The sequence below is a fragment of the Bos indicus genome, chromosome 6, assembly GCF_029378745.1.
Source record: "Bos indicus isolate NIAB-ARS_2022 breed Sahiwal x Tharparkar chromosome 6, NIAB-ARS_B.indTharparkar_mat_pri_1.0, whole genome shotgun sequence".
NCBI lineage: Eukaryota > Metazoa > Chordata > Mammalia > Artiodactyla > Bovidae > Bos > Bos indicus.
This window is the reverse complement of record NC_091765.1, coordinates 38,126,982-38,143,114: the sequence shown is the minus strand read 5'-3', so window position 1 is coordinate 38,143,114 and position 16,133 is coordinate 38,126,982. Positions and strand designations below refer to the sequence as shown.

General features: G+C 33.4%; 1 protein-coding gene across 12 annotated transcripts in view; it reads left to right on the top strand.

Moving 5' to 3' along the window:
* Positions 1-16,133, top strand: part of LCORL (ligand dependent nuclear receptor corepressor like) — a 179,136-nt gene that overhangs the window by 141,364 nt on the left and 21,639 nt on the right. For 9 of the 12 annotated variants that reach the window (XM_070791198.1, XM_070791199.1, XM_070791206.1 and 6 more), the window contains 2 exons: positions 3,139-3,232; positions 11,227-16,037. In XM_070791198.1, coding sequence (XP_070647299.1) covers positions 3,139-3,232; positions 11,227-16,037 — 4,905 coding nt within the window. The other 3 variants (XM_019962497.2, XM_019962498.2, XM_070791207.1) reach the window with 3 other exon arrangements.

Sequence of the window (16,133 nt, the reverse complement as noted above, 5' to 3'; positions counted from 1 at the left end):
TCCTGACCTTGAGTAATTCAGTCTTTTGGGAAAAAAAGGTCCGTAACTCAAAAATTTCGTGAGTGTGTCATTAAGTTTTATAGGATGCTGTTGACAAGGGTGACATTAAGCTTCTACTTGGGTGGGGCAGGGGTGGGTCTGAATCTATAAAGAAAAGTGGAAAGAGCATTCTAGGCAGGGGGAACCATGCACTGGATGTTTTAGAGACGTGACACCACATAGCATTTTTGATGAATTGCACATGGCTTAATTGCTCAGTAAGTGTGAGCATTGAGATGAGTTGTTGACTAAGAGTAAGATTGAGCTGAATGGATAAACTGGGGCATTTATTAGATAAAGAGATCAAAAGATACTTCATTTAATAACTTTTAAGGTAGTATGTACCATATACTTGGAGAAGGCAGTGGCACCCCACTCTAGTACTCTTGCCTGGAAAATCCCATGGATGGAGGAGCCTGGTAGGCTGCAGTCCATGGGGTTGCTGAGGGTTGGACACGACTGAGTGACTTCATTTTCACTTTTCACTTTCATGCATTGGAGAAGGAAATGGCAACCCACTCCAGTGTTCTTGCCTGGAGAATCCCAGGGTCGGGGAGCCTGGTGGGCTGCCGTCTATGGGGTCGCACAGAGTCGGACACGACTGAAGTGACTTAGCAGTACCATATACTTGTCTGCCCAGTCTTTTTATCCTTTCAATCTAGGCTTTGTAACCTCTAGCAATAACTGAATTTCTACTTCTAAATTATTTTCAGCAAATACCTAACTGAACACTTACTGTGTATCAGCCACTGTTGTAGGGAATGGGGCTACATCAGTAAATAGACATATTTTCTGCCTTCATGCAACATATTGTCTGGTGGCTAACACTAGTAAGTAAATAAACAATTAAATTATGGCCTTCTAACTGCTAAATAATATAGGTAAGTGTTGCAAGTATAGGAACCTACAATGACAACAAAGTTCAAGTTGTGTCTTGAATGATGAGTAAGATTTGGTGCTTCCCAGGTGACACTAGTGATTAAAAAAAAAAAAACTTGCCTGCCAATGTAAGAGACCTGGTTTGATCCTGGGTTAGGAAGATCTGGTTTTATCCTTCCCGGAGAAGGAAATGGCAACCCAACTCCAGAACTCTTGCCTGGAGAATCCCACAGACAGAAGAACCTGGTGGGCTGCAGTCTATAGGGTCGAACAGAGTTGGACATGGCTAAAGCAGCTTAACCCACACGCACAGGATGAATGTGAGGATAGGAGGAGAGGATTAGGAGACTTCTAGGCAGAGGAAACTTAATTGAAAGTGTGAAAGCCTAAAGGTGAGAAATAGCATATCAATTTCCCAACAGGTTTCTCTGTTCCCCCCACAGCAGATTAATCCTTTAAAAAAATTAAAATTGTCAGTCTTATGTTTAGAATCCTCCAGTGGTTTATTGTGTCTTTCAAAATAAAATTCAAATTTCTTGCCATTGTCTACAAAGCCCTATATGATCTGCCTGGTTTCTGATCTTAGCTCTCTCACTCTGGCTTATTCCATTGCAGCCACCCTGGCCTCTTTGCTATTCCTCATATTCCAGATATGATTCCATATCATAGCCTTTGCACAAACTGATCCTTCTATAAGCTTTCCCCCAGATAATCTGCTTGGTTGTTACTTTCACTTTGTTCAGGATTGTGTTCAAGTCAAAAGAGGCCTGAATTGATAATACTCAATAAAACAGCAGCTGCCTTAGGCCTACTCTCATTACTTTTATCAGCTCACTCTGCTTTATTCCTAAATAGCACATATCTTCAGCCTGAAATATGGTTATGGTGGTGGTGGTGTATGAATTATCTAACTAGATTGTTAAGAACCATGAGGAGGTACTTTATGCATTTTTAATTACTCCTTTCCAAATTCCAGCAGTGCTTTGCACATAACTGAATTATTTTTAAACCTAGATGAATTTTTTGGTATAATTTTTAAAACATGGATTTTTCTTAAAATGGTTTTTTACAGCTTTTTCAATTTTTTAGGTATCAGTAGAAACACATTCCGGAGAAGGCAATGGCACCCCACTCTAGTACTCTTGCCTGGAAAATCCCATGGACGGAGGAGCCTGGTGGGCTGCAGTCCATGGGGTCGCTAAGGGTCGGACACGACTGAGCGACTTCACTTTCACTTTTCTCTTTCATGCATTGGAGAAGGAAATGGCAACCCACTCCAGTGTTCTTGCCTGGAGAATCCCAGGGACGGGGGAGCCTGGTGGGCTGCCGTCTATGGAGTCACACAGAGTCGGACACGACTGAAGCAACTTAGCAGCAGCAGCAGCAGCAGCAACACATTCACCATCTGTATTGCTGTATTTTAAATTCAGTTTATTTTTATTCTTGATTTTGAAATTTATCAGATTAACAACATATCTGAGTCACTTGAAGTTTTGTCTATGTAAATTCAGTATTATAATAATAATAACTACACTTGAGTAAGAAATACATAGGCAGTTGTTTTCTAACAAGCTACTTTTTCCTAAAATGTTATTTTATTGTGTCATCATCTAATCACAGAATAACCACAATATGTTACATAGTCAGTGATTCAACTGTTGTACATTTCAGTTATTTAAAACAGTAAAATTTTATACTGTGAGCTCTGAAAAATAACATTGGTTGAGCGTAGAGTCATAGATTACCTAAAGTATGTTTTCCACATATGAATAGTCCTAGTAAATGCTAATTATCATTCTCTTATTCATCCTATTTTCTATGCTCTTGGTTTAGTTAAACATACATTATTCCCACTTACCCAAAGCATCATCTGGGCAGCCTTGAATAGAAAACAGTCGTGTTTTTTATTGAATAAGCAATCGAGTGATTCTTCACTACAGAAGAGAAAGGTGAACAAGGGTGGATTTTGAACAATTTTTATCTAATTTCTTCATATCACGGCAATGCCAGCTCTTCCTCTGTTCTTTTTTCCTATGTAGTGCCTTCCCAGTCATGTTCTGTTGCTAAAAATCATAAGATGAGTTGGTAGTGGCCACATATCAAATACCAGTATTAATTTTTAGGTCATTAGTTAGTGGATCATCAAAATATGAAATGTTATGATATAAGGATTACCTATCTGTCACAAATATAAAGTTTTTTCTCTTGCAAAAATTATAGGGGATGGAGTGTTAGATCTCTCTACAAAGAAAACCAGCATAAAATCTGAAGAGTCATCCATATGTGATCCTTCTTCTGAAAATTCAGTGGCTGGGTAAGCAATATCTAGGAAATATAATTTAGTATTAATATAAAATTAAGCAGAGAATTCTTCATACTACTCTGAATAGACTGACATATATAGTTTTCTTCCAGAATTTTTGTCACTCATAAATGTGTGTCTTTCATACCTTTCATTTGTCCTTTCTCTTTCTTTTTTATTCTTTCTGTTAAAGAAAAGTTATCAGAACAATCACCAAACTTTAGTTCATGTTACTAAAATGAACTACCAACTTAATCATGGAATACAAACTAAGAAGCAGGACGAGTAGAGAATTTTAAATTCAGTATTTAGGAGGCAGTTTTAAGAAAAATATGTAATTTCACTATTTAATTTTTTAAACAATCAACTAGTTTTAAAAGTACTATACTTACTAATTCTTATAACTAATTTACAGTGCTTAGAGTTTTTTCATTGTGTTTTAGGTGTGGTGGCAGACTTAATATATCTAGTAATCACCACAGAAAGTCCTTTCATGTTTTGAAAGCTGTTTAATTAATTAAATCATTAATAGTGAAGTTCTGTTGGATTTTTGGAATTTTAGGGGGGTAACTTTTGCATCTTCCATTAACAATTTGCATAAGAAGCTTTTTAGTAACATTTAAATCTCAGATACAGAGTATAATTTGTTTCAACTAAGGCTGTAATAGCTTTTTGAGTGATGAGGTATAAAGAACTTTCTGTTAAACTTTGAAAGTTATAACGATACATTCAAAATAGAAATAACATGTATAAAATCTAAAAGTATTTTACCCAATATAATATATCTACTTGTTTCAAATTTTAAGTTTTTATCTAGAGAAAGATATGGGGTGTTTGTGTTTGGAAATATTCTTACTGCTACAAATTTCCTTTAAAGGGGTTGACTCTTTTATTACTTGTTTAGCGGTAACGTCACGTTTCTACTAACAAAAACTCCTTTAGGATTTGGGTATTTTATATAATGGAACTCTAATTGTAAAAAAATTATGTGTTGCTCTACAAGCATCTGTCAGAGGAATAGCAACATCATGAGAATATTTTTACAAATACTGAGTTAGGATTTTATGTTCTTGGAAGGTCTGCCCGTTGAGGCCACCGTATGATTGACACATTGTCCTACCAGGACTGTAGCGTTTGCTTTGATAAGGAGTAACTACTACGTCTCACAGACTTAAAAAGTGATGTTACCTAAGCAAGGAGTATAATAAAGGAGTGGACCCTCCCCTTCCATAGCTGTGTGAGAGTCTCTCATGCATCAGTTTACCATCGTTTCATTCCATCCATCCAGGAGACTACACAGAAACAGAGAGGACTATGTGGAAAGAAGTGCTGAGTTTGCAGATGGTTTGCTCTCAAAAGCTTTGAAAGACATTCAGTCTGGAGCACTGGACATAAATAAAGCAGGCATACTTTATGGCATACCTCAAAAAACTTTACTTCTCCACTTAGAAGCCTTACCAGCAGGGAAGCCTGCATCTTTTAAAAACAAAACTCGAGATTTCAATGATAGTTACTCATATAAAGACAGTAAAGAAACTTGTGCAGTGCTGCAAAAAGTAGCCTTGTGGGCAAGAGCTCAAGCAGAGCGCACAGAAAAAAGTAAACTCAATCTACTTGAAACCTCAGAATTAAAATTCCCAACAGCTTCCAGTTACCTCCATCAGTTAACTCTACAGAAAATGGTTACTCAATTTAAAGAAAAAAATGAAAGCCTACAATATGAAACACATCCTACTGTACAGTTAAAAATTCCTCAGCTACGAGTAAGTTCTATTTCAAAACCACAACCTGATGGTCCTGGTCTGCTGGATGTTATGTATCAAGTTTCCAAAACCTCTCCAGTCCTTGAAGGATCAGCCCTCCAAAAACTGAAAAATATACTCCCTAAACAGAACAAAATAGAATGTTCTGGGCCTGTAACTCACTCAAGTGTTGACTCTTATTTTCTACATGGGGACCTCTCTCCTTTGTGTCTTAATTCTAAAAATGGAACAGTTGATGGAACCTCTGAAAATACTGAAGATGGATTGGATCGAAAAGATAATAAGCAGCCCAGGAAAAAACGTGGCCGCTATCGGCAATATGATCATGAAATAATGGAAGAGGCTATTGCGATGGTAATGAGCGGAAAAATGAGTGTTTCCAAAGCACAAGGAATTTATGGGGTACCTCACAGCACTTTAGAATATAAGGTAAAAGAAAGATCTGGAACACTGAAGACTCCTCCGAAGAAGAAACTCCGATTACCAGACACTGGGTTATATAATATGACAGATTCAGGGACTGGCAGCTGCAAAAACAGCAGCAAGCCTGTGTAGATTACTTGTTAGGAAAACGTTTGTATGTGCGTGAGTGCGTGTATGTGTGTTTGCGTGTGTATGTGCACAGGTGTGTTTTTGTGTGTCTATATACACACGTGGGAATTACAGATGCTCACTCTGACAGGAGACATGAAATTTTACAGTTCAAAAACCACTTACATGCCTTTTGAAAAAAAGTTTTATTCAGGGTTTTCACTGTGGACAGAATTATATAGTTGCTTACTTAATTCTGATAGTTTGTATTTAATCCTTGTATAAATAGGTGAAAAAGATTCAGGTTTTCTTTAGTAGTCAATAGCATAAAGCATTGTGGGAAAACAAGTAACTGTCAAGTGAAATATTTTTATTGGTGAAAGACCACTCCAGCCATTCAGTTGAACCATCTTTTAATGGAAATATGATATTACTAGTTTGTAAGCATTTTTGCATAACATACTTACATTTATTGTAAGTATATGAAACAACCAGTCAAAGTTTAAACAGACAGCTATCTCCACACTAATAAAAATTAATATATACAGTATTAGTACACTACAGTGCATTCTATGAAATATGAAATGCACTCAAGTGCATCCATCAGAAATAGAAAACCTTAAATGATATGTATAATGAAATTTAATATTTATCATTTAATAGTTGATTTAGCAGGAAGTTGGGGTTTATAAGGTATATACTTTAAAAAAAAAACTGACACATAGTTAACCCCAGCAGCTATAGAATCCTTTAATGTAAGATGGAATACTAAGAACAAAAAGTAATTTAAATTTAATTATTAAAATAATTTAATTTTGTTTTTCATTTGAAAAATAAGCTAATGTGTAAGGTTAGAAAAGAAAGTTGGAATGCAGCTTAGAGCATGTTTATAATGTGCACAGAAAAAGCTTGAGAATGATAATTTTGGTTTAAATGTGCTGGTTAGTTGATGTTATGACTACTTTAAATTTTAAGGATTGTGACACACTCCTACTATTGAAAAACCTCAGTGTAACTTTAATATATTTGCTGCTGTGACATTTCAAAACATTTTCAGTTTATCAAAATGAATTACAGATTTCATTTTGGTGGGCGATACATTATCATTTTGCTAATAACCAAATTTGCAGTTTGTTCAGGGTCTTGAATAGATTTACAAATATTTAACACTGAAGCTGTTTTGAACTTTCAGTAATGTAAACTCTCTACTAATTAGGTAGTTAGAAGCTGGGCAGTGCATTTTAACTTTTACTAGACTCATGAGAAAGACCAGTAATTTTGTATAGCAGTTTTAAAATGTGTTTCAGAGTATCCATGTTGGATTTATGGAGTACGCAGTTTTAGTGGTAAAATGTTATAAAGCATGTGCCTCCATAGAAAGAATGGGGATTTGCTTCATAAATACAAAATTCTTTGAGTGCCCCTTTTCTCTGTTAAAATTCAGGTTCTGATCATTTTTTCTAAGCCAGTTTTCCTAAGTCCAAAAGGAATACTTAAAGCTGAATTTAAAAAATAAGTGCACCTTGTCAAATACATGTGTTTTTACACTTGTGTTTGTGTGTATCTAATAATCATATATACATATAATACTAAAGAGATTTTCAGCTATTACATTTAAAAACTGCTTACATATGTTTAAAGAAACTGAAGAGTAGGAAACTACACAACCAAGTTGTTATTTGGTCTCTCAGATCTATACTGAACCCTCTTCAGCTATTAAAGTTACTTGCATACTAGGATATGAATCCTCTTGCTCTTTTTTTTCCCCCAAGAAATTATACATAATAGATAGCAAAACAGCAGATGTCAGAGTCATCTTTCTTTTTAAAGAATTAAGCCATATTTTGTGAGGGCCAGAACTTGGATTATTTAATATATTTCCCCTCCGCCCCCCCATTGAAAAATGAAGTTAAAGTAAATGTTTCAACACAATTTTATTGACCTCTTTATACAGAACTTTACCTGCAAAAATTGGGGGGTTTGAATGCATTACATAATATTTATATTGTATTGAGCTTTTTTATTCCTCACACTATATTTACATTAATAAATTGATTGAGAAGTTTATAGTAAAGGGATACTTACAGAACACTTTTATATCATTTAAAAGATGACCTGACCAAAAACTTTACAGGATTCATAAAATCAGGGATCATTTTGCTATTGACTTCACAGTGATCAGTAGTTTTATAGGTAATATTATAGTTAATTTGCAGCATTTTAGTACTCGTATTATTTATTTTTGGTCAGAAATAGTAAATTAAATATTTTTTGATAGTTTATAGGTAATGATCAACCCATAACTTTTAAAAGAAACAAAATGTTTCTAATTATTGAGTTAACTTTTGATTATACAAACTAGGAAAGGCAGGGAAATTTATGGGTTCCTCTTCTCCCCAGTGATTCTATTAAGGTGTTCTTTATGTTTAACTTTCAAAGTACTTTATAAATTTAGTTACCAGTTGCTACTTGTTAATTGACAATTTTCTGAAAAATCCAGTTTCAGCAGACTTTTAGTGAAGGTGAAAGCAATCCTTATGTGCTTTCTACTTATTTGAATGTTCCTCAAGTATTTTATATTAAAAAAAAAGAAGGAAAAGAAAAAAACAGTGCCTCTGTTTTTAGAAAACTACTGCTCAGTAAAGTTGTTTAAACCATTTCTGGTAGCTAATGACAATTTTATATTAAATTGTATACTAACTTTAGTGAGACTGATTTTTTTAGTTGTTTACAGTACAAATACTTGTATTTGTTCTTTAATTACAGTATTTTCATTGTCGCAGTAATTTAGTAAAACTCTGTGGCTGCCTTGATTTTGACAGATTTTGTTAATATAAACTGATTGTTAGGCAATTAGTTATATTTATGCATAAATCAATTGCACTATAATTCATGAATTATTTATTACAATATTTTCTAATGAATTCATGTATCTGTCTTGTGTTGTAAATGTACTGTAATTCTGTTTCTACTTTGTGTTGTTATATATCTAAATCTGATTGTATGAATTTTAATTGTTCAGTTAACGTGTTTCTAGGTTGTAATTTGTAGTAAAGCACTTCAATGCTTTTGCACTTAAATTTACAACACTGTTGGTGTGTGATTGATTTACTCATTCATTCAGTAAAAGAAAAAAAGAAAAGAAAAGAAAAAACTTGACTACACTGACTTATTTGATTCACTCTAGGAAGCAGTTTTATTAATATTAATAATAGAAATTGACTTTTTCTAAAGACAACTCTCAGCAACAAAGCTTATAATGGGAAAATGGATAGAAACTTACCAAAAAATAAGCAGGATGTGTTTGTTTATAAATCAAACAAAGATTAGAAAAAATTTTAGCACGAAAAGCAATGGAGCTGTGAAACATAACAATTTTAGAATCTTATGTAGTTAAGTGAGAGTAAATTCTAGATTGGAGGCTTATGTGTATTCAACTATTTACTCATACATTTGGTTTTTCTTTGAGATTCTAACATACAAAAAATACAGAAATGAAAATAATTAAAGCCAAATAAGCATATTATAGAATTTTCTAATTTGAGAACTTAGTTATCTAATATCTGAGAGAGATGTATAAAATCCTAATATCTGAATATCTAGTAACTTTTTAAAGATGTTCTTCATATGACATTAGATCAAAATTATTGGCCCCTATGATATTGTTGAGATTTTCGAAGTTCCACTATTAAAAATAATCAACTGAATAAGAAATTCTTAAAGAATAGACTTCTTGGAATGTCAAAAGAGCTATTAAAATTTTTCAATGATTTTTAAAATAACACTAATCATTAATTTTGATTAGTTCTGCTCTAGACTACTAACAGAAAAAATCATTTGAGCATTTCAGGAACTGTTACAAGAGTATAGTAATGTTAATTTGCAAAATTTGCTTTGGTGTTTTTGCTGCTACTCAACAGAGTTTTATAAAATGTAGATACAACATTTCCTATTTATCTGTGAAACAGGTTAAACCAGTTTTAGGCAGGTATTTTTATGAGAAACATGTAAAATCTCTCTTTAGTCACATATACGTTTAATAGGCCATAATATAACTTTTAAACAAACATGTTGGAAATGGATCTGTCGGACCTTTTGGGGTTTTCTTTTGCTTATGTGAAAATTATAGTTGTTAATTTGCTGGGAAAGAATATAATACCACTTATACCCTCTTATTGATAGTTAACATTTACTTGTGCCTTTATTCTCTATATATGTTTTCTGAGTTATACAGTAGTGAATCTTTGGAGTCAGTTCAATCATTTTATACTCTAACCATGAAAAAATTTACAAAAAATTATTTTCCACAGGGAAGGGATACCGAGGTCATGTCCTGTCTTCCATCTGTCTAGATGACAGTAGACTTAAAAATTTTTATTGTAATTTCATCTCTTCTCTCCGTTTGATAACTTCTTTATGTTAAACCCATGCTAGTTTTACTAGCGAAACATTGATTGAATCTAGTAAAATTATCTTTTTTCTAGAAAAATTTTTATCTAATCTGAAACAGTTGATGTTTTTGCTACTCAACAGAAATTTTATAAAATGTAGATAACATATTGCCTACTTATCTGTGAAACAGTTTAAACCGGTTTTAGGGAGGAACTTTTTAAAATCAGTTTCACTTTCATTTTAAAAATTATTTAATTTTTAATATTGGTGAACATAATAACCCTTTATTAAAACAAAATACAGTCTTCTATCACTGTTCATAGTCAGCATATTTCAGTTCCAACCCTAAATAAAATTTATACAAACCAGTAACTAACAACAACAAATATAAGAAATCACAAGTGGGAGGCTGTTTTCATGTACAGAGTTTGGTGATATGTTTAATTTAAATAGATACTTTTCTGAAACAGAATTCTTTTAATATATTTTATTCTTCTTGCTGCTGGTATTGGATTAGAAAGTTTTTTTTTTATATAGACTTATACATTGGTTGCTAAGTAATCCTGGGTTTTAGTTTCCATTAGATTTATGTTAGTTTCTGCAGTGGGATATTTTCCAGCATTTGAAATTAAATAATTAGGTAAGTAATGCCTTTAGTTTTGATGTAATTAATTAAGTATTTAAAATAAATTAAAAATAGATTACATTTTTAAATAGCTTAAATTTTTATTTTATTACTAGGTTAAAACGCCTGTTATTTATATGAAATCTAAATCCCTTAACTTTCCTTTTGACTATATAAAACGTTTTATTAATAATTTTATTTTCACTACCTGAAAAATATTTTATCTTTTTTTAAATAAAGGTATTATCTTTATTTTAAATAAAGATAAGAAAGATTTTCTCCTATATCTTATTTATCTTATTTGTACTAATATGGACTGATAACTACCAAATAACTTATAAAATGTCTACTTTATAAAAATTTTAACTCCTTCTGAAGCACTTTCCGTTAAATATTCTTAATATAGCCAAAGCACTAAACATTAGCAATCTGTAAATATAACCATATCTATCAGTAGCAGCCTTTATATTACACAAAACATAGGGTTTTGCTTTGACTCATATTTTGTCATAGGGAATTATCATAAGTGCTTCATTATATTTTTGGTAAACAATAATCAAGATATCACTTTCACAGCTCTCCATAGGAATTAGAAGTCCAGCAATATCAAAATATCTATTTCAAGCTCTGTTAAAATTCCTTATGATATTAGTATTTTTGCTGTAATTCATTTTTTGTTTGATTTTTATTTTTAGTTCAACTGTTGATGCAAAATCAGAGGAAGCTACTAAAATGGAAAAAGGAAAATCAGCATTAAGCAAAGTTTTGGAATCTTTGTGCATACATCACCAGGAACAAGTTTTGGCTATGTTGAAATTTCTAGTCCAAGAGCAGAATGCTGCTTCTCTTTGCTGTTGTAATTCATCCTATACTGTGTCTTCAGAGTCTCAGAATCCCCTTATTGAAGATGATTTAGATGGTCTGTTCTGTAGTTGTGAATATAGGCTGGCAGAAAGAGGGTATTTACACAATGAAAGACAAAGCCCTGGTTTTGTGCCTCTGCCAGTCTGTATTAAAGATTTACATTGTTTATCTTGTCAAACTGTAACTATTGAGCACATTAAGAAGGTAGTGAATAGAGGAATTGCAAACAGTTACAATTCTCACAGGTGCTGTTCTGGACTGTTAGCAGACATTGATTCCACAGAATCAGGCTTTCAGAGTCCTCATTCATCAAGGGAAATAGGTGATGTTTCAGTAAATCTTCAAGATGTTTGTAGATCTCGAAGTCCCTCACCCCCACCATTATCACCTGTGCAGGCTGAAGGATTTGAAAAATTGAAAGATGTCATCTCGGAGTGTTCAGCCTTAGAAAATAATAGACTTGAAACAAACATTAACCAGCCTCCATCTCTGACACCAGCAGAAATAAGCAATGATGAAGATGATCATGAAGGTAAAATGCCTAAAACTAAAAAATCCAGTAACTCTGATTCTTTGCTCTTAGAAGACAGCAATAATTGTACTACAAATCATGAAAAGGGTGAAACTACTGTAATTTTTCAAGATTTAATGGATCGTATTAATGAAAAATTAAAATCAATAGAAACAATAGATATGACAAACCTTATACAATTATCTAGCAGTGATTGCAGTACAGATAATGATTTAAAATTGAGAGATTTAATAACCTCTCTTTTGCATAATGCAAAGGCCAGTGATTACAGTTTTATGGAATTACTGAGTCAACATGATAAAAAGATAGAAAATAAAATTATTCAGACAAGATTTCGAAAGCGTCAAGAAACCTTATTTGCAATGCACAGCTCTCCTGACTCACCCATATTCAGAAGGCAGTCATTACAGATAAAAAGAGAACTTGCTAGTCTTGATGAAAACTTTATGAGAAAAAAATACACCGAAAAAAATCCAAGGAAGTTTTTGCGCAATGATGAACTCTTTTCAGCAGACAAAGAGCAATTCTATCATTGCCAAGGACCTTCTTTACAGAATTCTAAAAGCCTGCAAGATAATAATCATGTGGAAACATCATTTTTACCAGATTATGGATTACAGTCATTGCAACTACCTCTAAGTAATTTAGAAACTAACTTGGCTTTTGATGCATTTTCAGAAAGCTTTAAAACAGCTTCTCCTGAGAAAATGAGCATAAGGAGATCACAGGAGAAATCTGTGGCTAGGAAAAAGTTTTTGCAAAATCATAAAGAGAATCCAAAATTAGAGAATACTCAAACTCCTTTGAAAAGTGATATCCCTGGACTTTTGAGCAGAACCAAACGAAATATTGTACCACCAGGGTGGTATTCTATATATGTAACAAATAATTATGTTTTCAAAAAATCCCCTAAGGCCAAAAAAGTTTCTGACTCTACCAAAGGAAAAGATGAAGTAAAAAATATTCAGGTTGAAAGCTCACATAGTATAGATTTAAACAAAATTGCAATGAATTCTAATTTACAAGTTGTTGTGGAACGTTTGGAAGATACAATAAATATGGCCAAAAAGTCTTGGAATAATCAGTCATTATCAGAAGGGTATAAAGCATCCAAGAAATTGATAGAAGTTGATGGTAAAGATCAACCTGCTGGTAGAAATATGACTCTGACTGTAAGTAGAATGACATGTAAAGAGAAAAGTTTATCAAAATCCATAGTAGCATCCACCAATATTAAAACCAATCATATACCTACAATAGATTTGAATAGCAAACGACTAAACCAGAAAAAGTCATCTGTTTTAAACACAAGTAGCTTGATTTCCAGTGTTGAAAATGTACCAACAAAATATGAAGCCATTGAAAGCTCTTCTTTTGCCACCTATTCTAGTCCTATCAAACTCATGTTTTTATCTGAGGTTAAAAGCAGTGAAGGAGTCAAATATACCTTAACTTCAGTCAATAATTCCAAATCAAATCATGATTTTTCTTCTGAAAAGCAACCAACTCATCAAGTAACTGAAAATAGAAAAGAAACAAATGAGACTATCCCAAATGCTAACTCTGCAAATTATAGTTCTAATCTTAATGATAGTGACACTTTGCAAAAAGAACTAAACAAATTTAATTGTGCAAAAGAAATGGCAGAATCCTCTGCAGTGTTTACAGATGATATGAAGAATGATAAGCCACAAGAGTTACCTAAAGAGTATTCAAGCAGTACGATTGATTCATCTTTTAAAAGAAAACCAGGTAGACCTAAAAAAATAGGTCCCCAGGTTGTGAAACAGATAAAGCGACCAATTGGAAGACCACCGAAACCTAAAACTGACCAAACAGACATTGCCATTTGCCAAAATGAGCCCATTAGTGCTGAAAAGAAAAGCCCAGAGTCTCTCATATCAGAAGTAAAAGAAGGTATATATCAGAAGAGTATTACAGTAACTGTTATTTATGGAAGGTCAAGAAGAACTAAAAGGCATGTTTCTGAAGGAAGTATAAACAAAAGCAACGGTATGTCTTTAAAAAATGTTACTGATTTTCCAACAGAATATAATAGTCTCAGAAATATTAGAGAATATGACACTGACTTGGGTGAAAGAATAAGTGCTATTTCAAGTTTGACTACTGAAAGTGAAATCTTGGGGTCTGGCTTTGAATATGTTAGACCTTTCAAGAACAAGCCTGTGATACCTCAACCGTCCAAGAACATTATTCGACCAAATCACAAGCCTTTGGCAATAATTAGGAAGCCTGGTAGACCTGCAAAAGTGAAAATCTCTGGCATATCTGTGACTATCAATAGAATTTCACCTCAGGAGAGAGAAGTGAGTATTAGCAGCTGCTTACCTCCTTTAGAACAAGAGAATATATTCCAGAAAAATCTGCCTGAAGAAAATCACCAGTACACCATGGATACAAGGCACACTGAAGCTGACAAACTCAAGAATGAATCAGAAAGTATGGTTGCTGCTGTACCTTTGAGACATTCCATTAGGGATCGAAAACCATCTCTGCATTTCTTACATTCATTAGCATCTTCTAGTTCACTTATTTATAGAAATTCCCTGCTCCATAAGTCATATAAGCTCCATTTGCAGAAAGGTAAAAGTCAGGAGGACAAACATAAGCAGTCAAGGATTAAAATAGCTTCCAAAGGTCCGCCAGGAGCTAGAAATTCAAGGAATGCAAAAAAGCATTTGGAAGATAAATTAATACCCAATTCTGAAGTATCCTTGGACCCTATAATTTCATCAAACCCTTTGCTCAGGTGGTGGGCTGCTTCTACTTCAAACGATTCCTTATTAGAGGAATTAAACAATAGATTTGAACAAATAACAAATGCTTGGGTGCCTGTGAGTGGAGATGAAGCTGAAAATTGTGTTCATAAAAAAAGAGACCACATTGAAAATGATAACTTCCAAATAGCAAGCCCTTTGGAGACCTGTCTTTTAGAACTTGAGGTTTCACCCGTAAAAATGCTTTTTCAGAAAAAGTATGATTTGAATGAACTCTGTACCTGGTTTATGCAAACAACAGAAACACAGTCTCTTTCACTAGTTAGAAAAGCAAATGCACGAAACCCTTTGGAAGTAATAAACACCAGAGGAATTAAATTAGGGACCAAATATTCTGATTTTAATACCAGCCCTTTCAGAAAGCACTTTAAAAAATTTGCACTATCTTCGCCTTCAAAGTCAGCAGGGAAGTTGCATATACTGCATAAAATGGTTAGCTCCCCACTCTTAAATGTGAAAAGTAATTTAACACTAACTAGATTAAAAAGAACTGAGTTTAAGAGGTTGCATCATGAAAGGTGGAGAAGACAGGGAAAGCTGCACAGCCATGGGACAGGTGCTTGGATATCTAAGAGGAGGAACTTAAGATTTTTTTGCCAGAACCAACTTTTGAGTAAGACTGAGGGAGTAACAAATGCTGATGTCCCACTCCAAGGAAAAAACACAGTAGATAATCAGTTTATTTTCCCACCTGAGATCAGGGATAACTTTTTGCAACAGAGGTTGGCCATGTCTGATTTCAAAACACATGCTAGTTTAGAGAATAAATTTAACTCAGAAGCAAAGGAGAATGGAACAAACTGCAGCCAAAAAGATTTTGAAAAGGGACAAAGACTAGGAAATGTATGTTCAAATAATTGGAGGTCAAAAACCTTAAAAGACTGTAGAATATTTTTGAGGAAGATCAACTATCTCGAACACAGAAATACTTTTAAGTTAAATACCATCATTTACTCTCCTGAATCTGTTAACTGTGGAAGTAATCATCAAACTCACATAGAAGAATCAAAGCGCTTTACCTTAAGATCCCAGTCTGCTAGGCAAAATTCTTTTAAAAAGCAATCTAAAGAAATAGAAAATGCTAAAGCAAATAGTCCTTCAAGTGATAAATTTCCTGCCCAACTTGAAAATAGTAAATTAAATAAATGTGTTAACTATGACAAGAATCCTTCTGATAATTGTGAAGTTCTTAGCAAATTGAACAAAAGAAAAAGACCACCATGGAAGACCACAGAAATGTCAACAAAAAGACATAAACGACAGTCTTGCAACAGTGGACAAATGGCAAACTATTTTTCAAAATACCAACTAGGTAAGTTTTTCTCTACTTAATTTTAGTTTCATTGTAGGTGCCTTGAGTGGAATATCAGATGATGGATAGAAGAGGAACAGTTGATTTAGTTTTATT